Consider the following 26,702-nt stretch of genomic DNA (forward strand, 5'->3'; position numbering starts at 1 on the left):
CGCTTGGGAAGGAGGTGTCCCATGATCCAAGCTGGAAGCTTCGTGAAGGTCCTTCCCCTTCTAGGCCACAGCCTCCCCCACTTGCAATGGCAAAGGATTCCAGCACCAGCTAAAGGATAAAGTTCACACAGGCTGCTACAGTCGTCACAGGGAACCCAAAAATCAGGTTCTGATGCACATGGGTGGTGGTGAAAATCCTCCGGATATTTCTGAGTCTGGGCTGCTCTGCCTTGGGCTACCCACCTGCCCCACCCTGTCCGGACTGGACGAGGACCCCAAAGGCAGAGTAGGAGAGGGGTCTGGTGTCCCCCAAGAACATCAGTTTTGTCTTTCTGATGCACGTGCAGATGGGAACACCTGCCCAGCACAGCCGCTGAAGTCCCCAACTGGCCTTCACATTACTCCTCCGGAGAGGGGTGGAGGGCAGGAAGGAAAGCAGGACAGGCATGTATCCTAGCTATGCCACGGACTAAACGAGGGGACCCCTTCTCAGCCACTTTTCTCCCCAACCTAGACCTCTGACACTCCTGTATTTAACTGGCTGACTGACACCTCCTACGTGGACATCTGTCCTTCAAACTGCCACCCACTCAATATCCAAAGCTCGCCTAACCATTCTCCCTATCGCCGAAGGCATCACCTGCCCAGTCCCCCAAAGCTCGAGGCCTGGGGACCAAGCCACTTCTTCCTCAGCCCCCACAATGTCCACCAAGTCCGATTTTACTTCCTAAACATCTTGTATCCATTTTCCTGTCCCCAACACGCAGGCTGTGCAAACCCAGCACGTCAGGTCACTGCTCTCATGTCCAAATGGAGAGTAAGCCTACTTTACGTTAGGATTGGAGAACAGACGTCTGGTGTCTAGTGCCTCACAGCTCGTGGCTCACAGAGCGGGTACTTCATGGAAGCATTTACTGGCGGTTATTACTACCAGCTACATGGCAAAATAAAACTTACTCCTGTTTGTAAAAGGGGATACGAATTCATTAAGCAACTCACAATGGCTTTGACCAGTGCTCATCCCAATTTCTGCTGAGAAAAGCCTTTTCCTTTGCACCCCATGTGAATTTAAACCAAAACACCATGAAAGTTTTTAGTAATCTCTACACCCAGCCTGGGGTTCAAACTCACAACCCCAAGATCGAGTGCATGTTAATGTTTTTTAAGATTTTTATTTGAGGGAGAGATTGCGAAGGGGGGGGGGGGAGAGCGAGCGAGCACTTCACTGAGCAGGGAGCTGACATAGGGCTCCATCCCGGGACCCTGGGATTATGACCTGAGCAGAAGGCAGATGATTCACTGACTGAGCCACCCAGGCGCCCCTAGTGCATGTTGTTCTGAGCCGGCCAGACACCCCTAAAAATCCCTCTTGGGAGGAAAGAAAAGATGTCTAGAAATTGGGATGCTCAAAAGACCTCAAGGCCATTTGGGCAGCTTAGGGCGGAGGTCGGCAGTTAAGTCCAGGTGGCCTAGCTTCTGGGCAGGTGGTAGCTGACTCCCCAGTCCTGGGGTCTAGGATGGTCGACTTCAACCCTGGACCCTGATGCACAGCTGAGAAATACATGCATAGTATCTTGATACTTTTTAAACAATGTGACAACTGATGTCACAATTTCTGTTGGTTCCCAACTGACATTCGGGACCACTTGTGACCTGTGACCCACTTTCTGCTGTGAAGGGCAGTTTTGAAGCACAGGATTTTGGAGACACGAGAAGAAAACATTCTTTCCCTTCCTTCAGATCAGGCCCTACACCCAACTAAACCGAGGTAAGAAACCCCGCTATCTCCCATGGATGGACACGAGCACAACCAGGGGCCAGGAGCCAAGAAGACATGAAAAGGCACCCTGCAAGGGCCTGCGCCCCAACCCTCAGTGTGCAGTCAGTTCTGATTCTCTCAATAGCGAAGCCCCACCAAGCAGCCAGAAACTTCGGAAGCAGCGAGAGGCAAAGGACTGTTTTATTGAGTAACTGGATCTGTGCTGTCGCCAAGGCCACTATGTACAGACGAGAGAGAGGGAGTTTTATTTCTTGGTCTCTTCCTCCTTAGACAGAGTCTTGATGATCTCCTCCTTCTTGGCCTGGAGCCGCTCTTCACGGCGCTTGCGAGCCTCCTTGGTCTTAGACCTGCGAGCCTCAGCCTGGTCACTGGATGTTAGAAGAGGAAAGACGGGTCAGTCTGAGAATAAATGAGCTGCGGGGGAGACAGAAGCACGGGCCCAGACCTCTCCCTCTGAGCCTCGTCAGCCTGAGGAATGAGTCACTGGGGCCACCACAAGCTCCTGCTTCAACTAAGCCACAGGCCCCACCCCGCCATGATGGCAGGTGGTGTAGGCAACAGAGAAGCGTGTATTTCTATCTAACTCAACAGCTGTTTTCTGGACAGACCGTGTGCAAGTCAAAATTAGGCATGAGTGCATTTTAAAGGTCTCAGAAGAACCCTTATAATGAAGATCAAAGAACCTGCCCCGTGACAGAGGCCAATCCTGAGAAAAACTTACGCCAGCAGCTTCTTGCGGGCCTTGTCCGCCTTCAGCTTGTGGATGTGCTCCATGAGGATCCGCTTGTTTTTGAACACGTTACCCTTCACTTTCAGGTACAGGCTGTGATACCTGCAGGGCAGAAGGCGCAGAGGCTCCAGTCAGCAACGGGAGCAGACGCTGGCCTGGCGTCTGCCCCCCTACGTAAGGTCCCTAGCTATGTAGGGTTCCTCTCCTTTCTATCCCGCACAAACGGTTTTCCCCAAACCAAGACTTTTGTGCCGTTTCCAGACAGAAGAGCTTGCCTGGCAGGTTAAATTCAATTCTTGGGCTATCCTGATGTTGCTTATGTAGGGGGCTGGAGGGGGGAAGGGACAGACAGATGACACAGGACAGAATGGAAGAACTTTCTTTCTTTTTTTATTTTTAAATGTTTGCTCTTTATTTATTTATTTAAGATTTTATTTATTTATGTGACAAAGAGACAGCCAGCGAGAGAGGGAACACAGCAGGGGAGTGGGAGAGGAAGAAGCAGGCTCCCAGCGGAGGAGCCCGATGTGGGACTCGGTCCCGGAACGCCGGGATTACGCCCTGAGCCGAAGGCAGACGCTTAAGGACTGCGCCACCCAGGCGCCCCCGAAGAACTTTCTTTGAAAGGCCTAAGACACATGGCTCCGTCCCCAAAGCCAATGAGAAAGACTGTGGGTCTGTGCAGAGCACAAGCCATCAAAGCACCAAATGGGTCTTAGTGGGCCCAGGAAGAGGGTGTGCTTACATGTGACGGTCAATCTTCTTAGATTCACGGTATCTTCTGAGCAGCCGGCGCAGAATTCTCATTCTCCTCATCCAGGTTACCTTCTCAGGCATCCGAGCATTGGCAGTACCTTTTCTCTTACCTGCAGGGAAAGGGAGTTAAGTGCACTGTAGCGCTCTGGGTCTCAAGTCAGTTACGAGAGCCAGTGGCTTGGTCACGACGACAGCTGCCGATTTCTCCAACACTTGACAATTCACTCAGTCATGTGCCAAGTGCCTGACCTCACTTTCAGCAGCATCGCTTTCACTTTGCAGATGATGACGCTAAGCATTTCTTTCATTTATTCATTTTAAGGAAGCACCAACAAGGCAATTAATTATTGCCCGTCCACTTTATGCAGACTGTGTGGAGGTCAGGGCGTGCACCCAGGCAGTACGGTAAGCTGCCAAGGGCTTTAAAGGAGCTGTGACCTTCATCTCCCTCAATCATCCTAACCCTAGAAAGCGGTTCTAGGATTTACTGGACCACATTTTCAAGTACCCAGTAGAATCCCTGGCATAGTGTAGGTGCTCAATACGTGACCTCTTTCTACCAATACCTTCAACTCCGACACTAGTGTCAACTTTCTGAGTTGCACACAGAGAAGACACATCTAATATTATGGGGTAAGAAAAGGGCTTACGAGGAGACAAAATGGAAAGAAAAAGATCCTGGATACATCCCAGTCTAGACTTAGGCAATGCTATAGTCTCAGAGAAAAGGGAAGAACACACTTACCAATGCCCATATGCCTGCCCTTCCGGCGGGCCAAAGTGTTTTTCCGACACCGAGCTCGGGAATGGACAGTCACGGGCTTCCGGATGATCAGCCCATCTTTGATCAGTTTTCGGATCTGCTGACCTGGGATAACATAATGTATCTAGTCAGTAACCTGGGGCCTGGTCCCCAAAATACCAGTCATAACCCAGAGTCCAAACAGGACAGGCCAGAGACATTGCTCACATCCCTGGCCCAGTGGTCTCAAAATGATACAAATACTGAACTTCTTATTTCTCTTCTGTTAAAAAACAAAAAAAAAAAAACCCTTTTGTTCTATTTTCCTAGATGTTTTACAGGACACTCAAACTGTATGTATTTGGGAATGTGTGATCAAGAGTGTACAGATATGGCCTAGTCCTTCAGACCCTATCTCACCTATTAGCTACTGGTCTAAAACAGGATTAGGATATTCTTTTTTTTTTTTTTTTTAAAGATTATTTATTTATTTATTTGAGAGAGTCAGCCAGCCAGCGAGAGAGGGAACACAAGCAGGGGGAGTGGGAGAGGAAGAAGGAGGCTCCCAGTGGAAAGAGCCTGACGTGGGGCTCGATCCCAGAACTCCGGGATCACACCCCGAGCCGAAGGCAGACGCTTAACTGAGCCACCCAGGTGCCCCAGGATTAGGATATTCTGAGCACATGTCACAATGCCACAAATTCAAACTGGCTAAGAAATTCCCTGGTATTGACCAACATTCGTTGCTTGACCAAACTTTAATCAGGCTCCTGAACCACCATTGAGGCCCACCTGTGCCAGGTCCTTGTAAATTCTAGTCTTTGTAATAACATCAGGTTCCCAATCCACCAACATTCCCCAGGTTATGTCTGATCATCCTGGCCTGTCTTTAGCAACAATCCTGTTAGGTCAGTCTAGCCAGGATCCTCCCAGCCCCTTACCATTAGGGTTTCTTCTTAGTCATCTTCCATCCACTGACCCTCATACAACCCTCCCTGGCCATAAATTTCTACTTGCCCATGCTATGTTCAGACCTGAGTGCAACCTCCACCCCCCCTCACTGTAAAATCCTGCTGCAGTGGTCCCTAACTTGCAGCAATGGTCCCGAATAAAGCCCACCTTACTATCTTTAACGAAGATGACTTTCTGTAATAATATTACACAGAAGTAATGCGGAGATGTTGCTATTTGCACGACTGACATATGTTTAGCTGCCCTGAATAATTATATGCCAAGAGGCCTTTACTAAAGCCCGAGGTCCCAGGTCTTCCCAATCCATCCTTCATCATTCCCTTGGCCATCTCTACTCCCTCCCAGTCCCTGTACTGTCTCCTCATAAATCCTTCATATAGTTATAAAACAATGTCCACTTTAACAATAATCATTAATATAACACTGGGTTGTTCCATTAACTTCTATCCTGTCATTCTGACAAACGGCAGGTAGAGAACCTCTGGTATCTCCGTATTTCTGGGACCCTCCCTTTTAGAAGACCCCAGACTATGAGCTTTCCTAGGTTTAAGAGCCAATAAAATCGTGACATCTTTGATCTCATGATGAGAAAGGGGTAGGGTGAAGAAGATCCCAAGAACTCACGGGAGTTGGCATTGGCAATTTCATTGGTCTCGTTGGGGTCCAACCAGACCTTCTTCTTGCCACAGCGGAGGACACTGGAGGCAAGCCTCTTCTGAAGCCTGAGCATACTGTGACAAACAGAAAACATTATCAAGCACTGGAAGCCATTCCCCTGCAAGACCTGCCTTCCGATCTTTTAATGCTGCGAAACATAAAACACGGGAATTGGATGTGTGTAAGCACTCAGTATTTAGGGCAACATCCCACCCTCCACCCCGATATTAAGAATCTTTCCCATAGCAAGATTTTTGTGCTGTGCATTCCTGGGGGGGGGGGGGCAACTGGCCGCCCTAGAATGAGAATAAAGTCCAAGCTTTGCCTTACTTCTCTGCCTCAGTTTTCTCCTCTGGAAAATGAGGCTAATGGATAAAACTGGGATGAAGGGGGGGGGGGCTTCTGCCCTTTCTGGTACTAAGCTGTAAAAAAAAAGGCGTCTAAGAATCCGAGGCCAGAGGGTCTGATTTGCTCGTCTAGTCCTTTACTTCTTGGGCCCGTTTTCCTCGTCTTATCACAGTAATAAGTTTACGTTCCGCTAGCCTTAGAGTTTTCTTAGGGACCGTCCACTGGGGGGAAGGCGTTAAAGTGCTAGGAATCGCTCACCCTAAGCAGTCTGCGGCCCGAGGCCTACGCGAGACCTGTCCTACGTCACATGGAAGCAGAGCTCGGCTCCGATCAGGGGCGCCCACCGAGTAAGGGGGCCACAGTCTAGACCCCGCCGCGACCCTTCCACCTTCCGCGCAAGTCGCTCGCGACCCATATGGGGCGCGGGGCCCACCCTTCCCGCGGCCTCGCGTTAGCGGGACGGTCCCCCCCCATTCCCCTCGAGGCCGGGGCCTAGGGCACTCTGACCCATCCCAAACTCCGAGACCGGCTGCTTCAGGGGTGCCTCCACCTCATCTCTCCCACCCGGAGCCACGGAAACAGGCCCTGCCGCCCGCCGGCACCTCGGATCAACCAAAACCAGAGGCCCGCGCGCCCTCACCTCATGGCTGCGGCCGCAGCGCCGAAAGGAAAGAACTCCCTCTGGCCGGGCTCCTCCCATTATCTGTGAAGGGGAGAGCCCATCCCTTCCTCCGCTTCCGCCCGTATTCCCCGCCCGTCCTTGCATCCTCTACCACCCTAAACTTACTCTTATCCTCTCTGAAGACCGAGGTAATAGAAGCCTAATCGTGTGAATCGGTTTTAAACTTAAAAACATAGAAAAATAGATCCTTTCGCTGAGGCAAAATGGTATAGTCCGACTTCCTACTAGGCATGCGCAGCAAGGGGACCTGATCACGTGGGAAGCGGAAACCGGAAGTCACGGCCGGATGGCGCAGGCGGGACGTAGTTTTGCTAGAGTGGCCTACTGGTTGCAGGCGTCCTGGATTCTCTGGCATGACGTTTTCCTAGCGAAAAAATATTAGTGAATGGAGTAAGAGAAGACAACGAGGGGAGAGATCAGTCCCTCTCCCAGTACATTGGGAACCCCTGCAGCACAGGATAGATACCAGACATAGGAGTTTATATTTTTGTGTCACTGTGGTCCTTAATGTCGCAGCGCTTCAGTCAGCTCCTCTGTAAAGTGTACCGAATCCTAACTTTCCTGTCATCCGTTGTGAAAGCCACATGAATTAACTTGCAGAAGAGGATATGAAGTCCTTGGTGACAGGAACCAGTGTTGTTTGGTTCTCGCTGTATGTACTACAGGAGACATGGAGCCTTGCATATAGTAAGCATGTGAGAAATTGCGCATGGGCTGACTGAATGAATAGCTGTGAAAGTTAAAAAAAAAAAATGGAATGCAGGGCCACCCGTAGTTCTTTTCTCCTGCTCTGAAACACCCAATGCAAAACCCCAAAGAGAATATTCTGGGGTTCAAGAAACCTAGATCTGAGTCCTGGCTCTCCATGCTTGGCTCTGGCTGAGCACCCATCTCTCTCATCTGAACTTTCCTGGTTGTTAAATGGAACTGAGGAAAGAGGAGGGGAAGCAAAGCAAAATTCATGCCACTTCTTCAAAACAACATGGATAGTGTCATCCTCATTTTACAGCTGGGTGAGGTAGTAGAAATTGAAAATCCAGGTCTTTCTGACTTCAATATCCATGCCTTCTCTGTCATACCAGGCTCTCTTGTGCCCAGGGGACAAATGGAAACCCTGCTGAGGGTTGCGTCTGTTCATAGCACAATGCTGATGTACTTCATTCTTACTCTTCCCTCAAAGTAATGTGATCAGAGAAGCATCTTAAGCTGGCCATCCACTCGTAGTACCCAGGGTGAGGAGAGTCAGTGTATTCCAGTCTCTCCTCTAGCAGGAGACAGCAGGCTGGGCTTTATATTAGGGTCACTGGACCTGGGCAAATCTTGTCCATTCTATGTCTCATCTCCCCTCTTTGAGGAGCCGGGGAAGGGGTAGAGAGGTAACAATTTCTCCTGCCATGAGAGACCTTTGTTCAGTGCCTTATAGCATCTCCAAACACCTGAGCAGTCCATCATTTGATTTCATTCTCCCTCATCCTCCTAATAATCACAGGTGACAAAGATACTACAGTACTAGCAACCCCATTTTACAGAAGTGTAGTGACTTGTCCAGGGCCACATGACTGAAAGAGCGTGAGCCAAACTGACACCAGAGTTGTTGTTATTGTTGTTGTTGTTAATTTACCTCTATGTCCAAGGTGGGGCTCAAACTCACCACCCTGAAATCAAGACTCACGTGCTGTATGGACTGAGCCAGGCAGATGCCCCAATACCAGAGTTTTTGCCAGACTTCCTTATTCCTTTTCTCTCCATAGGTCGTGGTGGTGGGGTGCAGGGCTTGGATATTTGTCCCCAAATCAAGGATGAAGGGGGAGCAATTCTAGGTCAAAAGTCACTAGATCTGATTTTAGCCACTCTCTCAGCTCCACATTTCTTCCTCTTTCCTCTCTCTTCCAAGAAATGGGGACTTTGCCTTCTGGAATGGCGGGGGGGGGCATACGAGGGACAAAGGCAGAAGGACTCCTGGGTCCCTGGGATTTCTTGTTGCTGTCTGTGTTGGGACTCCCTTTGGACATTATCACCACCCCAGCCTCAGTCTCAGACTCAGCCTCCACCTCCGGAGGGCATCGTCCTGTTGTGGAGGGAGAGGGGCCTTTCTGTTTGTCTCAAGGCAGCCTGGGCCCATACCAGGGAGAGAGGAGTTAAAGCCGGGTCCCAGGATCAACGGGATCGGGAAGTTCCGGCGGCCCAAACTGGAGTGGAATGGGCAGACCCGCAAAGGGAGCGCTGTTTGGGACGAAGAGTGGGGGGGCGTGCCAATCCGCGCTTCACCTCCACCAGCGCTCGGCATCCACTGGTAAACCGCGGCCCCCGCCCCCTGCCTCAAGGCCGGGCTTCACTCCTCCCCGCACCCCCCGACCCAGAGTGGGCCGCCCTCACTCCAAGCCAGTCCCAGGCCGGCGCTCAGCCTCATCTAAAGCCAGGAGGGGCGTGCCTCCCTCCGGCCGCCCTCCCATTGTCTGTGCGGAGCCCGCGGAGGGGCTGCGAGGGGCGGGGCCGGGGCGGGCGGAGGGAGAGCGGGCGGAGGGAGGGAGGGGCAGGTGGGAGCGGAGGGGGCGGGGGAGATGCTGAGCCTTCAGGGGAGGAGGAGGCGGCGGCGGCAGAGGAGCGAGCGGGAGGAGGGACGCGAGGCAGGAAGAGGGCAGCCGAAGGCCGGGCCAGGTGGCTGGAGCGGGTGCCGGCTGCGCCGCGCGGTTCTTGGTTCCGACGGCCTCTCTCATGCGCTGAGGGCGCCCGGCTGCGCCGGGCCGGCGGCCGGAGGGAAGGCTCCTCTCCATGGTCCAGAAGACCAGCATGTCCCGGAGCCCTTACCCACCCTCCCAGGAGATCCCCATGGAGGTCTTCGACCCCAGCCCGCAGGTGAGGTGTGGTGGCCGGGCCCGAGGGCAGGGGGCCCCTCCCGCGGACCTTGTGGGGTCGGCTCGAGGGGCGCGGGGAAGAAGGAGTTCTGTGCCCGGCGCTGAGGGGCGAGGGGCGCCTGCGCGCCCCCAGTCCCTGCCGGTTAATGATTGACGGGCGCTTGGCCGGGAGTTGGGCTGCGGTTTGGCGGAGCGGGGAGGGGGCGGTCGGGCCGCCTGTCACCCTTGCCTCGGCTCCCCCGCGTCAGGGTCCCTGCTGCTCGGGTACCGGCTCCAGGGCTGGAGAGTGGGGGTGCTGGCGGGGCATCCGGGGGCTGAGGGAGGCTAGAGAGCGAGCTCAGGCGAAGGGGGCGACGCAGAGCACGCTCGGGGGCGCCAGGCGGGGGTGGGTGGGGCGGGGGTGGCACTGGGAGATGGCCGAGGCGGTGGTCAGGGCGGTGCCAGCAGGCCTTCGGAGCCGCAGACACTGGCCTTCCGAGGGTGGGGAAGGGGTCGGCCCCGGGCTAGGCCCCCATCCTGGCACCTCAGCGACATCCTCATATTGGACCACCTTCCCTCCCTCAACACCCACGTTATCTTTCCTCTCCAACCCCCTCCCCTCCCCAGCCTTAGAAAACGCCTCCAAAGTTTGGAAAGTTGGATGGATGTCAACTCACTGTCCTGGAGGGGAGGAGGCTGTGTACCTGGGGGTTGGGGGTTGGCTGCCGCCCCACCCCCAGTCACTCTTTCCGGTGCCCCGGGTTATCCCCAGGAAGGGGCATTCTTGGGTGTGGTGCGTGCCCACGGAGTGACCAGCGAGGTCTGGGGTGACTGGTCGGGGTCTGGGGTGGTCGTGCCAAGGGATTTCTCTGGGACAAGGCCATTCTCCAATCTGGCAACACCTCAAGGCTAGGTTACCATTAACTCTTTTCTTGCTGTGACCAGCCTGGAGCAACTGTAACCACCATGATAATGTGGTTGATGGGCATGTAGGGGGGGTCAGGTTAGACCTAAAAATACCTCCCTTCTCCACCCCAGGCCCCTTGGAGCCTGGGAGGCAGCTGACTGGGGCCTTCCTTTCAGCTGTCCCTTGTCTCTCTGGGTGCCACTCCCTTTTCCCATCCTGGGGTGGTGGTGGTGGTGTGAAAGAGAGTCTGGGGCTCACTGGAGGATCCTCTTAAGTTTGTAGGGATCCTCAATCCTAGATGTTGGGTATGTGTTTGGTTTGAGAGAAGGGGATGGGAGGGAGGATTTTGGAAGTGTTCCCAGGTACCTTTCTCTCCCATCTATCCGTGCTTCCTCTTGTACTCAGGCCCAAGGAACCAGAGCCCCTAGTCTGATCATGTCTTACTAGCTTCTTGGGCAAAGAAACTCTAGGATGGAGGCTGGGGGTAAGGGCTTGGAGGGCCTGAGCCCTCCATCATTCCCCTCCCCCTGACTCTGGACTGGCTTGGGACCAAGTGTGTATGTGAGGTAGGGAGGGCAAGGAAGCAGCCCCCTTGACAGGAGGCCTGGAAATATCTGAATGTGTGGGTGCTCAAGAGGTCAGACAGCGTCCACTCCACCCGGGCCAGGAGCCTAGCCGGTGAGGCTGGGCCGGCCTACCCCAGGGACTTGTGGGGGCTGTGTCCTAGGCTGGTCTGGGGGCAGGGCCAGGGGGCATTTAGATTGATGCAACCTGGTGGGTACTATGGGGACCAGGCATGGGCAGTGGCAGCCAGGGGTTAGAGAGTGGAAGCTTGAGCCCTCTCCCCCTTGGGGAGAGGTGTGACCCCTGGGATGATGAAGATGATGAAGAGGGGGCTGCCAGGGTGGGGGGTGGGCAGTGTTGCTAAATCTGCTCCCATGACATTGGGCTGGGTTGGGGTTAGAGGTTTCCTTTCCAAATACAGTTCCATGCCCCCACCCCCACCCCGGAAGTCTGGTTTTGGGTCTCCAAGAACTGAGAGCTGCCACTCCCCTCCCCACTCTGCGGAAAAATGAAGGCAAGATTCGGGCCGGGAAAAGCCAAGCTGGGCCCGGGCTGGCGATTCCTCTTCACTCTGGGGGCAACAGGCACACGCGGCCCCCCTCTGCCCCAGCTGAGGTGGAAAGGGAGGGGGACTTTCCCCAGCTCTCTCTGCCCCCCCCCACTGCAGGCAGCCTCTCCCTTCCCCGGAGGCCTCTGCAGCCTGCCCAGAATCTTAATGAGCTTTGCTGCCTAATGAGCCCCCAGCTTCTCAGCGCCTCCCTGTTCCCAGCCTCTCTGGCTTGGTTTGGGGGTTTCTGTGTGTGCTTCCTAAGGTTCTCTCCCACTGTCCCCCACCCCAAGGCTGTGGTCTGGGCCCTCCCTCCCCCTCGGGCTGTACCATCTCTGGAAGATGGTGGGGGGTGGGGCTGTTCAGATCAGGGAATAATATTCCCAAAGCTTGGCTGTAGCCCTGGGTCTGATGGGATGAGGGTTGGGAACGGCCCTTTCTGATTCCACTCTTGTCCCTTCCTGGCTTCCCCAGGGCAAATACAGCAAGAGGAAAGGGCGGTTCAAAAGGTCGGATGGGAGCACGTCCTCGGATACCACATCCAACAGTTTTGTCCGCCAGGTAATGGGGAGGCTGGGCTGAGAGGAACGAGGTGGCTGGTTGGTGGGGACCAGCATTGGTGAGCTGGCTCTGAGGCTTTCTCCAGGCACCCTCCCCCATGTCATTTGTCACCTGCCTGGAACCACCCCATCACCCTAAACCCTGTGACCTCTCCTGCACACACTGACAGCCTGCACCCACTCCCTCAGCCCCCGCCCTGCCCCTCCCCCAGCTCCAGGCCCCAGCCCCTGCTGCCTGCCTGCGTCATCTCATTCAGCGACAGCCTGGCCTGCCTCCTTCTAGCTTGCTTCGGGCTGTCACCCACTCCCCCTGCCGGCTGTCTGCTTCCATGTCCTCCCCCAGAACCTGTGACAGCGTGGGGTAGAGGCAGAGCCTAGGAGATGAGGAGCCAGGTCCTTTGGGGGGGTCCCTGGAGCCCTCGTGAGGTATGGCAAGGAGGAAATGCCTTCCTCATGTCCAGCTGACTGTTCTTTAATATGCAGAGAGAAAGTGAGTTGGCGGCAGGGGTGAGGGCAGGAGGGGATTGGTTTTAGAGAGGACTTGAGCCCAGCACCCCTGGCTGAAGGAGGCTGGACAGCTTTCTGGGGTCTTCTTTTCTCAGTCAGGAAGATGCCATTCTCATCTCTGTTCTCACTGTCAAACCCAGGCCATCTCAGGCTCAGGGAGAGGCAGCCAGAGAGGCATGTGGTTGCTATGACTACAGAGCATCTCAACAAAACCTGGTACCCAAAAAAGGCGAGAGAGGCTGGGGATCAGACAAGGAAAGGGAGTACGTCGAAGAGGAAATGGGCAGGGCGTATGGGGGCAGAGGACAGTAGGGAGGTCAGCCCCCCGACCCTTTGGGCTGAAGAGAGAGGGTAGACCCAGGCAGACCCACCGCAGATTGTGGAGTGAGGCCCTTTCTGACTCTTCTGTCTCCACAACACTTGGCACGTGGGAGCCCAGGCCTGACTTGAGAGGGTCAGACAGGGAGCGCTTCATCCCAGCATCTTCTAAGTACACAGACAGACAGGAAGTCCTGTCTTCAGTCTTTTCCTCATCCCTCCTGTTGCAGGACTGGGCCAGGGCCAGGGCTAGGCGGAATGACACTGTGCTCGGGGTAACTCTTCTTGACAGAAAAGAGCCCTTGGTTCCTTCAATATTTGCTACCCCGGGGGATCAGACCCCAGTCTCTAGTCCTTCCTCCTCTCAGCTCCCAGCTCTGACCCCCAGTAGGCAGGGAGTGGGGGAGCAGGCCTTGCCACATCTCTGAGCTAAATATACCCTTGCAGTTTGCACATGTAGCAACTCTGCTTGTAACCTGAGCCCTCTGGGGGAGCGGGCAGTCTGGGCCACCCCCTAGGCCAGCAGGGCCAGGCACCGAGGGCGCCGGGATGGAGGCACCCAGCCGGACCCTCGTAGTGGTGAGCTAGGGGTGGGATGGGAGTCGGGGTGGGTGGGAGCAGCCCCCAAGGGAAAGCGGATGGGGGGGCCCTCACTCCAGCCTGTCTCCTTGCCTCCTCGCTGTTTCCCTGCTCCTGCCATTTCTGATCAGTCTGTGTGCCTGCATGTCTGTGTGCGTGTATACGCGCGTGCGTGTGTGCGTGCGTACACGCGTGTCTGTAAGGATCAGTAAATGCCTCTCTGGCGCTCTGTCTCTGGGTCTGTTTCTTTGGCTTTCTGGGCATCTGTCTCCCCGATTCTTGGTGCTCAGGAGGGGTGGAGAGCGGTAGATTCGCGGGTTTTCACTCTCCTTCCCTTCTGTCTCTTTTCCAGCTTCCATTAGTGATCCCACCCTTACCCCAATCTTGCACCTTCATGGGCCTCCCATTTTTGTGATTTCGCTGGGAAAGGAGTGGGCAGCCTCACTAGCTAATGACAGGATCCTCTGGGAGAGGTGGGACTTCGCCTTCTCTCTTTCCTAGGTCCTGGCTAAGTGACCCTTCCATGGCCTCAGGAGAGAATCCCGACATGCGTGTAGTCCTGCTCTTCCTCCACATCACTCCTGGCCCTGGCCCCACACCACCACATCGCTGTAGTCACACAGATACATACGTCCTGGCTCCTGCCCTCGCGTGCCGCACACGGTCAGGGACACTCACACCTCAGGGTCCCCCCCCCCCGTGCGCAGGTGCACCCGCACGCATTCAGTTGTGCATATCCAGCACATGCCGTATAACACACCCCCCCTAAACGCACTTGCAGTTGCACATCCAAGGACGCCCGTGAATAAGCATGTTCATTGACACTTGGGTCTCACCCATGCGCCTGCATCCCTGAAGGAGTTCCTTGTGCTCTGGGATGGTCCATGCGGTCAAGGCCAGCTTCCTGGCATAGCCAGACTTCTGGCTGGGCCTGCCTAGACCCTAGCAGCCAGCAGCCCTAGTATTAGAGAGAGGCCTGCCCCGCGTTCTGCTCTTCACGGGCCTCTTTGGCCTGCACTACCCTAGGAATCTTGAGTTCTCTTTTTGGATCTTATGAGAGCCAGAGGGTTGGGGTTCCTCTGATTCTGGCCAGGGAAGTAGAATTCTCTCTCCCCTCACCTTGGAGAGAAGATAGCAAAATTTTGGGACAGCAGAGCGGGCTGTCCACTGCCAGTGGTGCAGAGAGCTCAGGCCTCTTGGTGGCTACTGTCCCTGGAAGGACTCAGTGGGCTTCTCCTGAGTCTATCTCAGCCAGTGTGGTGCTGGGGGTAGGGGAGGGAAGGAGGAACAGGGAGTGGAGACTCGTCCCCTGGCACGCCTCCCCTGCGCTGTGCCCCTATCAGGTTCCCACCCCTCCCTGGGCCCCAAGCAGCTGTCCTGGGACCTGCCTTAACCCCCTGCTTGCTGCTGTCGCCCTTCCTAGGGCCACACTTTTCCCAGGGGCCTGCCAATCTCAGTCCCTGGCTCCTCTCATCTAATACCACCTTTTCCTGGCCCTTGTGGCATCATGCTGGGCTGGCTGGGGCTTGAGGCATCCATGATGGGTGGTCCCTCTGTGCCTTCCGGGACCCAGGAACCGGGAGGCAGCGTGGGCCCTGAGCCGGCCCGGTCCGTTTTCAGGGCTCGGCGGAGTCCTACACCAGCCGACCATCGGACTCTGACGTGTCTCTGGAGGAAGACCGGGAAGCCCTAAGGAAGGAGGCAGAGCGCCAGGCATTAGCCCAGCTCGAGAAAGCCAAGGTGAGACATACAGAGTCAGGCGGCTGCGCTGGTACTATTTCCCCCACCCCCAGGCCTTAGAGATGGCCTGAACAGACCCAGGGTCAAGTCTTGGCCCGGCCACTTCTCAGCTGGTGTACCCCAGAGCCTCGATGTGCCTCTGTCTCACAGCTCTAAAATGTGGGCTATGCCACTTGCCTTCTTATAGAGTATAATAAGTGCTTAATAGTTGGCCACACGTAAGAAAGGGAGAGAGGAGACTGGTATGGGACAAAAAGAGAATAAAGAGGCATAACAACCAGAAAAAAAAAAAAAAAATAGTTGGCCACACGTAATAGGAACTGGAGACTCCCTACCTTTCTGGAATCAAACGTCCTGGGCCGACCCTCATGGGCTGTGCGATCTCAGGCGAGCCGCTTACCCTTTCTGAACTTGAGTCTCCTCATTCATTAAAATGAAGATAATAGTAGTTAACTTTTTTATTATTTTTTAAGATTTTATTTTATTTTTTTTTTTAAAGTAATCTCTACACCCAGTGTGGGGCTCAAACTCACCACCCTGAGATCAAGAGTCGCATGCTCCTCGGACTGAGCCAGCCAGGCGCCCCTAGTCGTTAACCTCCTAAGGTTTCTGTGGTGAATAAATGAGGTCATGCTTGTAAAACATGTTAACATGGGAACTGGCGCAGTAAACCATAGTTGTGGTTATTATTATTGTTATTTATTATTATTACTAATATTCTTTCTGGATGTCATTCCAGGCTAATACTTACCTTCCCCAGGGGCCCCCTCCATCCTGAGAAGGCTGAATTTTTTTTTTTTAATTGTGAAATTTAACGTACATACAGGAAAACTATTTAAAGCCTTCAGTATACTTTTTAATGGTCAGCGCAACAGACCGTCGCATCATCCCCATCCCAGTATGGTACAGCGTGGTTTAACCTCTGTTGTCATTCTCCCTGTGCGCCTCTAGACCAAGCCAGTGGCATTTGCTGTGCGGACAAATGTTGGCTACAACCCTTCTCCAGGGGATGAGGTGCCTGTGCAGGGAGTGGCCATCACCTTCGAGCCCAAGGACTTCCTGCACATCAAAGAGGTGGAGAGAGCACTTGGTGTCTGGAAGGGGGGCAGGGCAGTGGGTGCCAGGAGAGGGCTAGCCGGAGCTCTAGCAGAAACAGACTTCTGAGCTAAGCAGAGCTCGGCTGAATCTGCCGTGTGACCTTAGACAAATCTCTTCCCCTCTCTGAGCCTCTGATTTTCATTGGTAAAATGGGGTGGCGGTGCTGAGGTCACACGGCTGTCCAGAGGGTTTGTGGTGAGATCTGTAAGTGGAATGGCAGCGTGCAGGCACATGTGGGGGTCAGCATTGGCTCCTCTCCCTGCCTTTCCAAGGTGGGGGTGGGCACATGGTGGGACAGGGATGTGCCGCGGGTGGGGTGGTCTGTGGCCCAAGTGGATGTGGGTCATGGAGTTGTTCTGAGGATTGGGGGCCGTGCCCAGAGGTAAGAGCCAGGGGCTGGCTCTTTGGAGGTGCCGCCCCCCTGGGGAGGCTTGGCAGGTCCTGGGGCGGTCTCTCCCCAGGGTGGCTGCTGGCTTGCCCCTCCAATCTCCCTCTTGGTCTCTCCCACCGCACCTGCTGCCACTGTCCGCAGAAATATAATAATGACTGGTGGATCGGGCGACTGGTGAAGGAGGGCTGTGAGGTTGGCTTCATCCCGAGCCCTGTCAAACTGGACAGCCTGCGCCTCCTGCAGGAACAGAAGCTGCGCCAGAACCGCCTCAGCTCCAGGTGTCTAGCTGGGGACTGTGGAGGGGGTCCCCCCGGCTGGGACTGGGCCTCAAGGGTTGACCCATTGCCCCGAGGGCACAGCCGCCTGCGGCCTCACCAGCGGGGCTGGAGAATCTCCAGAGGAGTGGGGGGCGGGCAGCCTATGAGGGAACAAGCTTTCCCCACCCTCACGCCCACCCCTCTGCTCACAGCTCCGTTTGCCTCTCTGCCCACACAGCAAATCAGGTGACAACTCGAGCTCCAGCCTAGGAGACGTGGTGACTGGCACCCGCCGCCCCACGCCCCCTGCCAGTGGTAAGAGCTGCTGCCACCTTAGGGAACGGCAGGGGTGGGGTGGGGGGCTGCTGGGAGGGGTGGTCTTCGCACTGCCTGTCCCCTCCCCTCCCCGCAGTAGGGGGCACCCCAGTCCTGAGTCCTGCAAACACACCCAGAGGTCCCCCCTCCGTGAAGAGTAGGCTAAGCCCCCCAGGCTGGGCCCGTCAGCGCCCCTTCTTTCATGTCTCTCTTCCCGTTTCTTCAGTAGCTCCATCTCTCTGCCTGACTCCCCCGCCCCACCCCCATTCATTTCTCCTAGCTCTGTTCCATTCACCTCTTCTTCTTTCTTTTTTCCCCATCCCATCCCTGCCCTCTGTACTGTGTCTTCATGTCCATCCCACTCCTCCCTACCTCGCCTCCCTCCTCTCTCCTGACCTCGGTCCAGGTAATGAGATGACTAACTTAGCCTTTGAACTAGACCCCCTAGAGCTAGAGGACGAGGAGGCAGAGCTCGGGGAGCAGAGCGGCTCTGCCAAGACTAGCGTTAGCAGTGTCACCACCCCGCCACCCCATGGCAAACGCATCCCCTTCTTCAAGAAGGTAATTCTTGCTGGGTTCTGGCAAGAGGGCAGGGGTTCAGGGCCCGGCCCTTTGGCAGGGGGAGGGGCCGGAACGGATTCAGATGCGGTACCAGCCGGATTCTGTGGGGAGCAGGGCCTCCTGCCAAGGAGCAGGGAGGGGTGGCATGGCCCCAGGAACGGGCACATCCAGCTCCATGCACCACCCCACTCTGGTCCACCCCCAGGAAGGGATGTTTCTTGCAGTCGGAGCACCCCTTCTCTTGGAAGGCTGTACCCCCTTGCCCCACCACCACTGGAAGCAGGGGTGGTAACGAAACTGGGATATTCCATGTTTGCCCTCCACCCCCCGCATGTGATGGGGAGAGTGGCATGGTGACTCTTCTTTGTCCTTTTTGGACTCCGTGGGGCTAGGGTGGGCACGTGGGGGTCTACTGGCTGCGTAGCAGGACGGTTTAAGGAATCCTTAAAATGGGCAGGTTGGACTGCACGAGGGGCAGGAGATGGGCACCAAATTAGGGGCTGTCACCCTTTCCAGAACTTTTCCAAGACCCAGATAAGGGAAGGGTATGTCAGAATATTCCCAAGTCCACTGGACTGACTGTCAGTCCTTCTCCCAGGCCTGATCCAGGGCGATCTCTGGCTCCCCCTTGGCATGGGGTCCCGTCCCTTCTTTCTGGCTCTGTCTGTCACTAACACGCATGCCCTGTTATCTCTCCTCGTCTGCCCGCTCTCCCTCCCTCTCTTGTCCTGGCTCCTTCCTTGCCCTCTGCCCCTGCCTGGGTGCCCTCCCCTCTCTCCCCCGCCTCCCCACTCTTGGCAATCTCTGGACCCAGCCAAACAGAAGCAGAAGTCGGTGAGTATCACAGCTTTCTGTGTCCCCCTCCCCACCCCCTGGGATGAGCTAGTGGGACCTTCTAACACCCATTCTCGTGCCCTCCCCACCCCCCACCCCCATTTCCCTCACCCTTCGTGGTTCTCCTTGGCCATCCCTCCCCACACCCACCCCAATCCCTCACATCTGGGCTCTGGGAGCAGGGGAGGAAAGGATGCATGGGGTCGCCTGGAGGCTGGGGAAGAGGGGCTAATGCCATCTCCGCTCTGGGGTTTCCCCTCCCTGCTTCCCCCTCAGACAGAGCATGTGCCCCCCTATGACGTGGTACCTTCCATGAGGCCCATCATCCTGGTGGGACCGTCGCTCAAGGGCTATGAGGTAGGAGCCCCTAGAGGGGAGTGGACCCAGAGGGGCCCAGACCTCTAAAGAGATGCTGCAGAAAGGGGCAGGCCCCAGGGAGATCTCCTGGAAGGGCTCAGATTCCCAGGGTATCTCCCCAGAGGGCTATAGACCTTCAGAGAAGCCCGCAGAGGGTCCTGACCCTCAGGGAGACTCACTTAGAAGGGTCCAGTCCCCCTCCCCCAAGACACTCCCGAGAAGCATCCTCCCAGAGAATCCACCTAGAAGAACCTTTGGAATCAGAGACCCCATCAGAGGCTTCTCAGACCCAGAAGGACCCGCCCACCACCTCCCGTAGGGGCCCATTTATCTCAGGAGTTGAAGAAGAAAATGGAACGTGAGGGTGTAAATACTCGGCAGCCTGCCCTTCCTGAGTGGCTTTGAACACCTGTCTTCCCCGCCAACCCCCAACCCCAGGTTACAGACATGATGCAGAAAGCTTTGTTTGACTTCTTGAAGCATCGATTTGATGGCAGGTAAGACCCTGGGAGCTGGCTCCCCACTGCCACTGTGGTCCTCTGCTGCTGGGGGTGGGCAGGGTGGATTGAATGATGATCCTGGGGGAGGCAGGCCTGGAGCCTGGGGGGCGGGCAGGGCATTCGAGCCCACCCTGACCCTCACTCCCCTTGTCCCATCCCTCAGGATCTCCATCACTCGTGTGACGGCAGACATTTCCCTGGCTAAGCGCTCCGTCCTCAACAACCCCAGCAAACACATCATCATCGAGCGCTCCAACACACGCTCCAGCCTGGGTGAGCCCACCTTGCCATGGGGGAAGGGAGGGCGGAGGGGGTGCATCTCCAGAAGGGTCGGATTGCCCACTGCCTCTTGGAGAGGCCCCCCTACGTTCCCCCTTCCCCATGACTCCGTGTCCCCCAGCTGAGGTTCAGAGCGAGATCGAACGAATCTTCGAGCTGGCCCGGACCCTTCAGTTGGTTGCTCTGGATGCTGACACCATCAACCACCCAGCCCAGCTCTCCAAGACCTCGCTGGCCCCAATCATTGTTTACATCAAGATCACCTCTCCAAAGGTGGGTGCGGGAGCCTGACCCTGGCGGGGACACGAGTGCTCTGGAGTTGGGTGGCTTGTATTTCAATCCCAGCAACTGCTTGTTAACCGTGTGACCGAATCTCCCCGAGCCTTAATTTCCTCCTCTGTGAAACTCCGTCAAATGGACATTGTGGAGATTGAACCTAATGTGAATGCTTAGCACTTAGCACGGGGTCTGGTATGATGTGCCCCTCATGTATCAGCTAGTGTAAATATCATTATAGGGTCATGCAGGCCAGTCCCCTGTCTCCACTCTGGGTGACCTCCCATCCTTGGTCCAGAAAACCGAAAGAACTCTGTGCTTTCTGTCGCAGTGTCACCCAACTACTTGGCAGTTGGGAGGTCTTTTCTGTCATTTGATTTTGTCCCTTTTTGCTGCACTGTCCTCGCTTGGACCTTGATCGAGGTGAATCGGTAGGAAGGCTGATTTACTTCTTGTTCGCGTTGTGGCTCTGAGTTTCCCCTCCTAGACCTTAGCGGGGGGTTGAGAACCAGGGGGGGCGAGTTTAGGTGGAGGATTTGAAGTGAGAAAACAGCATTGGGTTCAAGCCTTTGCTCTGGTTGACTTATTCATTCATTCATTCATTCATTCATTCGCTTTGGTTGCTTGGTTGGTGGTGGTTTTGTCCCTGAGCTTGGACTCTTGGGAGGATTTATTTAGCGTCTGAGCCTCATTTTCTTCATCTATAAAAATGGGAATTAAAATCCCTCCCTTGTTATTGTTGAGGGGATTTGAGGTAATGATGGAAAGAGCCCCAAGTTCTGTCTGATTCATAACTGACCACCAAGGGTGGTAACTGTTCCCATTTCATGAACCACCCTCTGAGCGGAGCACCCAGGTGCCCTAACCCTTCTGAGTCCTAAGTTTCTAATGAGCGGAAAGGGGAGGATAGGATTGAAGTCCTTCCTGGGGTGGTTGAAAGGATCTAGTGAGATAATGGACACAAAACAGGTCGTGAGCTGGAAAGTAGCAGATACTTCCAGTCCTCCCAGGGGCACTGGCCGAGGTGAGGGGTGGGGACTCTGGAGCTCGGTCGCCCGAAGTTAATGAGCCCGCGCTGCTCCTCCCAGCTCTGTGCTCCTTTGGCAAAGTCACCTAACTTCTCTGTGCCTGTTTCTTCACCTGCAAAATAGAAATCCTCACATGGTGGTTGTGAGGATTCATTGGGTGGATTAACCGTGCAAAGTGCCTGGGACCTACTAAGCACTATGTCTTTTCTCTCTCTCTTTTTTTTTTAGATTATTTTTTTGGAAATAATTCCGAATCTAGTGAAGATTGCCAGAATAGTACCAAGAGCTGCCATTCTTTGAATGCCCTTCACTCAGATTCAGGCATTTTTTAGCAGCTTTATTGAGATAATTCACACACCATTCAATTCAGCCATTTAAAGTATGTTATTTAGTTTTCTTCAGAGTCACTAATTTTGAATATTTTGCCACATTTACTTTATCTTTATGGATATATTATGTATATACATATATATATTTTTCTTTTTCTAAATCATTTGAGAGTAGCTTGTAGATACCATGTCTTTATTCCTAAATACTTCAACGTGTATTTCTTTTTTTTTTTTTTTAAAGATTTTATTTATTTGATAGAGAGAACACAGCGAGAGAGGGAACACAAGTAGGGGGAGTGGGTGAGGGAGAAGCAGGCTTCCTGCTAAGCAGGGAGCCCGAGGCGGAGCTCGATCCCAGGACCCTGGGATCACGCCCTGAGCTGAAGGCAGACACTTAATGACTGAGCCACCCAGGCGCCCCTCAACGTGTATTTCTTAAGAACCAAGGACATTAATCTACATCACCACAGTACAGTTGCCAAATTCAAGAAATATTTTAGCCCTTCATTTTTCGGTTGTTCCAATAATGCCCTTTATGGCAATTTCTATCTCAGCCCAGGATCACGTGTTACATTTAGTTGCTTTATCTCTTTAACATTCTTTTTTTTTTTTTATTTTTTTTTAGATTTTATTTATTTATTTGAGCAAGAGAGAGCGTGAGTGAGTGAGAGAGCCCAAGCAGTGGCAGGCAGAGTCTAGGCAGAGGAAGAGGGAGAAGCAGACACCCCACTGAGCAGGGAACCTGACTCGGGGCTTGATCCCAGGACCTTGAGATCCCCGAGATCATGACGTGAACCAAAGGCAGGCACTTAACCAGCTGAGCCCCCCAGGCACCCCTCTCTTTCACATTCCTAAACTGAAACAGTTCCCCAGCCTTTCTTGGGTTTTTACAACACGGACGTTTTTGAAGAGTACAGACCACCGACTTTGTAGACTGTTCCTCAGTGTGGGTTTGCTTGCTGTTTCCTTGTGATGATGCTTAGGTTTTGCATTGTGGTGCAATGTGTGTTTCTGAGCATGTTGGCCTCAGGAGGCACGAGGGTCTGCCGTGTCACTGGTGACATTAACTTTGATCATTTCGTTAAGGTCATGGCTTACTGTTTAGCTATTATTACCATTATCATTATTGCTGTGGAGGTGAGAATAATAATAGTGGCTACCTCGTGAGATTATTGTCAGGACTAAATGAACTGATCACGTGGAAAGCACAGAATAGTGCCTGTTCGCAGCAAGTGTCCCATCAAAGATGACTGCTGCTGTGTACATGGGGATGCCGGCCTGGAGAATGAAGCCTGTAAAGAAGGTGACAGGGATCAGGAAAGTGGATCACTGCCTTTCAAATAGCCACTTCCCAGGGGAAGCTGGGATGAGACCCGGGAGAGAGCCTGAGCGCTGCGTAAGGATGGACACTTGGCTGGCGAGGTCGTTTCTGCAAGAGGTGGCGGGGGCTGAAAGTCATCCGACATCTCCCCCAGCCCTGACTCCCTGGCTCCAACCAGGACCTGCTTCTCTGACTTGGTGCATTGCGAGATCCTTCTACCTCTTCTTCTCTCCGCCCCCCTCCAAACTAGGTACTTCAGAGGCTCATCAAATCCCGAGGGAAGTCTCAGTCCAAACACCTCAATGTCCAAATAGCGGCCTCAGAGAAGCTGGCGCAGTGCCCCCCCGTGAGTGCTCAGACCCCGGGAAAGGGGGGATATTGGGGTTCTCTTGTTCCCTCTGGCCTGCATGAGAGACAGAGTGACCAGGAACATCAGGGTGAGGTCTATAGGTGCAATCCGGTCTTCCGGAGAAGAGCCCTGGACAGGCAGTCAGAGACCACGTTCGAGCCCCCGATGCCCCGTTTCTCTGTGGGGAGTCAAGGCAGCCTCCAGGCTTGGTTGCCTTCTATCTAGGATGAGAAAGTTGGGCTGTCTGGGTGCCAAGACCTTTTGTAGTTCTGCCAACGTATCTATCTGAGAGTCCTCTTCCTGGACGTCCAGAGGTTTCGTTTTAACTTTATCCTTCAACCCTTTGACTCCACCCACTGCACCCAGGCCACACCCTCACCCCCCATGGTCACGCCCGGCTCATCCCAGCCCCGCCCCTAACCCCGCCTCCGCAGGAAATGTTCGACATCATCCTGGACGAGAACCAATTGGAGGATGCCTGCGAGCACTTGGCCGAATACCTGGAAGCCTATTGGAAAGCCACACACCCGCCCAGTAGCACTCCGCCCAATCCGCTGCTGAACCGAACCATGGCTACTGCTGCTCTGGCCGCCAGCCCTGCCCCTGTCTCCAACCTCCAGGTACAGGTGCTCACCTCACTCAGGAGAAATCTCAGCTTCTGGGGCGGGCTGGAGGCCTCGCAGAGGGCCAGGTCGGTGCCCCAGCAGCAGGAGCACGCCATGTAGGTGTCCCACCCATCTCGCCTCCTGCCCAAGGCTCGGAACTGGAGCGCAGGGAACATGTGGAAGGAAGGGAAGAGCTTTATTTTGTAAAAAATGTGGCGAGTGGCAGCATCTGGTGTCTGCAGTTTTTGTTGGGATTGGGGCTGGCTGGTGGTGCCTCCCTGGGCCTGGTCCCATAGGCCTACGGCTGCTGCCCTAGGGGCTTTTGGATATGAGGCCTGATTGAGGCCTTATTCTAAGACAGGTGATTAGGAGGAAAAGACGAGGAAGACTGATATTTTCATTCACTGGACTTCACACCCATTTTGTTTTTATTTTTAAAATTTATTTATTTTTTTTAAGTAATCTTAAGTGTGGGGCTGGAACTGGTGGCCTCGAGATCGAGAGTTGCATGCTGTACCAACTGAGCCAGCCAGGTGCCCCCACACACTCATTTTAGACCCAGCAGAGCAAGGGCCGTCGGACCCAGGCAGTTCCCACAGAGCAGGGCCATTAAACCCAGAGAGAGTGTCCCTTCTCTCAGAGCCCTAATCCCAGGAGTTTCCTCAGAGGGGACCCAGAACGAAGCATCTTTTATGAGTTGATGCCCTACCTTCCGTCCTTCTCCCAGTGAAACAGATTCCAGGAAAGGCCTTGCTGTGGGTGCCCTGCTCTGGCTGGAGCTCCTCCCCTGGGAGCTGCTTCCCATTTCTGAGCTGAGACCATTAAGTATTCGGTTCTAGATTAGAGCCAGGAGAAAGCCATGAGATCATTCTAAGACCATCGCTTTTCAGATTTGTTTTCGGTGACAGAGCTCATTTGTTCATTGCAACATCTAAGGAGGCTCGGTATATAAAGTGTCCTTGCTCTGCTCAGTGGGAGCTGCTGGCTTGGCTTCTGTTTCACCTCCACAGGGACCCCCGAAAAGCACTTTTGTGCCCTTCCCGCCACCTCAGGTCTCCAGGGAACAGCCTGGAAACTGCTGGTCTAATCCCCATCATACCACCACAGAGAAACTGGGCCATAGAGAGGAGAGTCGTCACTCAGGGTCACACAGCTTGAAGTGGCAGGGATGGGACTAGAACCCAGGCTTTCTTGCACCCCACCCAAGCCCCCTCCATGGTGGCCATGACCATCAGATCACCTTTATGTGGCTACCTCATTGTCTCCAGGAGAGGGGCAGGGGGTGGGGAGTGTGTGTGGAGGGGGTGGGGAGTGGAGACCCATCAGCTTTTCCCAGGCTGCTGCTTTGGTTTTTTGCTGGGGTCAGGGGAGGAATCCTATCAACCTTGGAGGCTTTGTCATCTGAAGTAGGGAATGGATGGGGGGGGGGAGGTGTGGGCTCTGGAAGCCTGTGATTAGGGTCTGGTTTGGGCTGAAGGAGCTGGGGTGAGTGAGCTCAAGCTGAAATCCCCTTAGTATATTTGGAAAACTGGGGCAGTGACTAACCCAATCAACCACTAACGAGTGGCAATGCTAATGACTGTTAATGATGATTTAGCCCAAGACAGCATTAATGACGTGCACTGAGGAAGCAATGACTAATTATTCATGGGCTCTCTACCATGGTTACCGGAAGAGTTCATGCCTCCTCGTGTCTTACGAAGGTTGGGTGCCTCCTGTCCCAACAGAGGAGCAGATGCCCTGAGGTCTGTCCTCCGGCTTGGCTGTAGAGCCGTTTGCCCGGCTGCCCATCCCCTAGAGCCAGCACCCACCTTCTTTAGCCAGGCTAGGTGTCTCGGTGCCATCACTAACCTGCCTCGCTTTGTTGTGTCTCTCTCACCCCTGCCTGATCTGCATGGTGTGTGCTGTCCGTCTGCTAACCAGGGACCCTACCTTGCTTCCGGGGACCAGTCGCTGGAACGGGCCACCGGGGAGCACGCCAGCGTGCACGAGTACCCCGGGGAGCTGGGCCAGCCCCCAGGCCTTTACCCCAGCAGCCAGCCACCAGTCCGGGCAGGCACCCTGCGGGCACTGTCTCGCCAAGACACGTTTGATGCCGACACCCCTGGCAACCGAAACTCTGCCTACACGGAGCTGGGAGACTCATGTGTGGACATGGAGACTGACCCCTCAGAGGGCCCAGGGCTCGGAGACCCTGCAGGGGGCAGCACCCCACCGGCCCGGCAGGGATCCTGGGAGGATGAGGAAGAAGACTATGAAGAGGAGCTTACCGACAACCGGAACCGCGGCCGGAATAAGGCCCGCTACTGCGCAGAGGGTGGGGGTCCAGTTTTGGGGCGCAACAAGAATGAGCTGGAAGGCTGGGGGCGAGGTGTCTACATCCGCTGAGAAGTGGGGGCCACACGGTGGGGGGAGGGGGGTGGAAGGGCTCTGAGCCCAGGGGAGGGGGGAGGGCTCACCACCGGGGATGTATCTTTCCTCCAGGGGGCGCTGTCTCCCCCCAGATGCCTTCGCTGGATGTTTGGGGTTTCTTTGGTGGTAGCATCCCAACTTCTGGGATTCTCTTAAGGCCCGGCTGTAGGTTTTCCCTTACCTGCTGTGGATGGGTGGGGGGATGCCCACCTTTCTGCAGTGTCCCTTTGCCCCATCCCAAGGGGCTCTCTCCCCTCACTCCCAGAGAAAAGGTGCACTTCCTTAACTCCTCTACTTGGGGCTCTAAATAAGGGTCCTAAATGGGGTAGCCCTTTCTTTCCCCAACCTGGAGTATTTGGGAAGGGTGAGGGGGCTTTTCCTGGAGAGGGAGACCCTAGACTCCTTCCCGTGAAGGCTCTCTTCCCTGAGCCCCAGATCCCGGGTCCTTCACCATGCCCACCCCTCTCCCAGCTTCCTGGCAGCATTGTCCGGTGGGTGAAAGGTATAGAAATGGAAGCCCCATGGGGAGCTTGTCTTGGGGAGGGGTCTGGGTAGAGAGCGGCAGGC

General features: G+C 54.8%; 2 protein-coding genes across 4 annotated transcripts; one reads left to right on the forward strand and one right to left on the reverse strand.

Moving 5' to 3' along the window:
- Positions 1–1,942: 1,942 nt before the first annotated feature.
- Positions 1,943–6,728, reverse strand: RPL19 (ribosomal protein L19). Its single transcript, XM_008689122.2, has 6 exons — positions 6,626–6,728; positions 5,605–5,711; positions 4,012–4,134; positions 3,256–3,376; positions 2,502–2,612; positions 1,943–2,148 (listed from the first exon to the last, which is right to left on the reverse strand). The coding sequence occupies exons 1-6, from the start codon at positions 6,628–6,630 to the stop codon at positions 2,025–2,027; spliced, it is 591 nt and encodes a 196-aa protein (XP_008687344.1). The 5' UTR covers positions 6,631–6,728; the 3' UTR covers positions 1,943–2,024.
- Positions 6,729–9,239: 2,511 nt separating this feature from the next.
- On the forward strand, positions 9,240–26,111 carry CACNB1 (calcium voltage-gated channel auxiliary subunit beta 1). Of its 3 annotated transcripts, none has more exons than XM_040640703.1 (14): positions 9,240–9,523; positions 11,994–12,080; positions 15,104–15,223; positions 16,175–16,297; positions 16,854–16,990; positions 17,208–17,284; positions 17,691–17,845; positions 18,956–19,036; positions 19,475–19,533; positions 19,700–19,809; positions 19,937–20,088; positions 23,020–23,115; positions 23,553–23,738; positions 25,647–26,111. In XM_040640703.1, exons 1-14 carry the CDS (start codon positions 9,440–9,442, stop codon positions 26,109–26,111), a joined length of 1,932 nt encoding a protein of 643 aa, XP_040496637.1. In that variant the 5' UTR covers positions 9,240–9,439. The 3 variants fall into 3 exon arrangements, with proteins under 3 accessions (XP_040496637.1, XP_040496638.1, XP_040496639.1); XM_040640704.1 differs by lacking the exon at positions 17,691–17,845 and adding an exon at positions 18,660–18,679; XM_040640705.1 differs by lacking the exon at positions 25,647–26,111 and having other exon boundaries at positions 23,553–23,946.
- The last annotated feature ends 591 nt before the right edge of the window (positions 26,112–26,702 follow it).

The sequence above is a fragment of the Ursus maritimus genome, unplaced genomic scaffold, assembly GCF_017311325.1.
Source record: "Ursus maritimus isolate PB19 unplaced genomic scaffold, ASM1731132v1 scaffold_24, whole genome shotgun sequence".
NCBI classification, from domain to species: domain Eukaryota; kingdom Metazoa; phylum Chordata; class Mammalia; order Carnivora; family Ursidae; genus Ursus; species Ursus maritimus.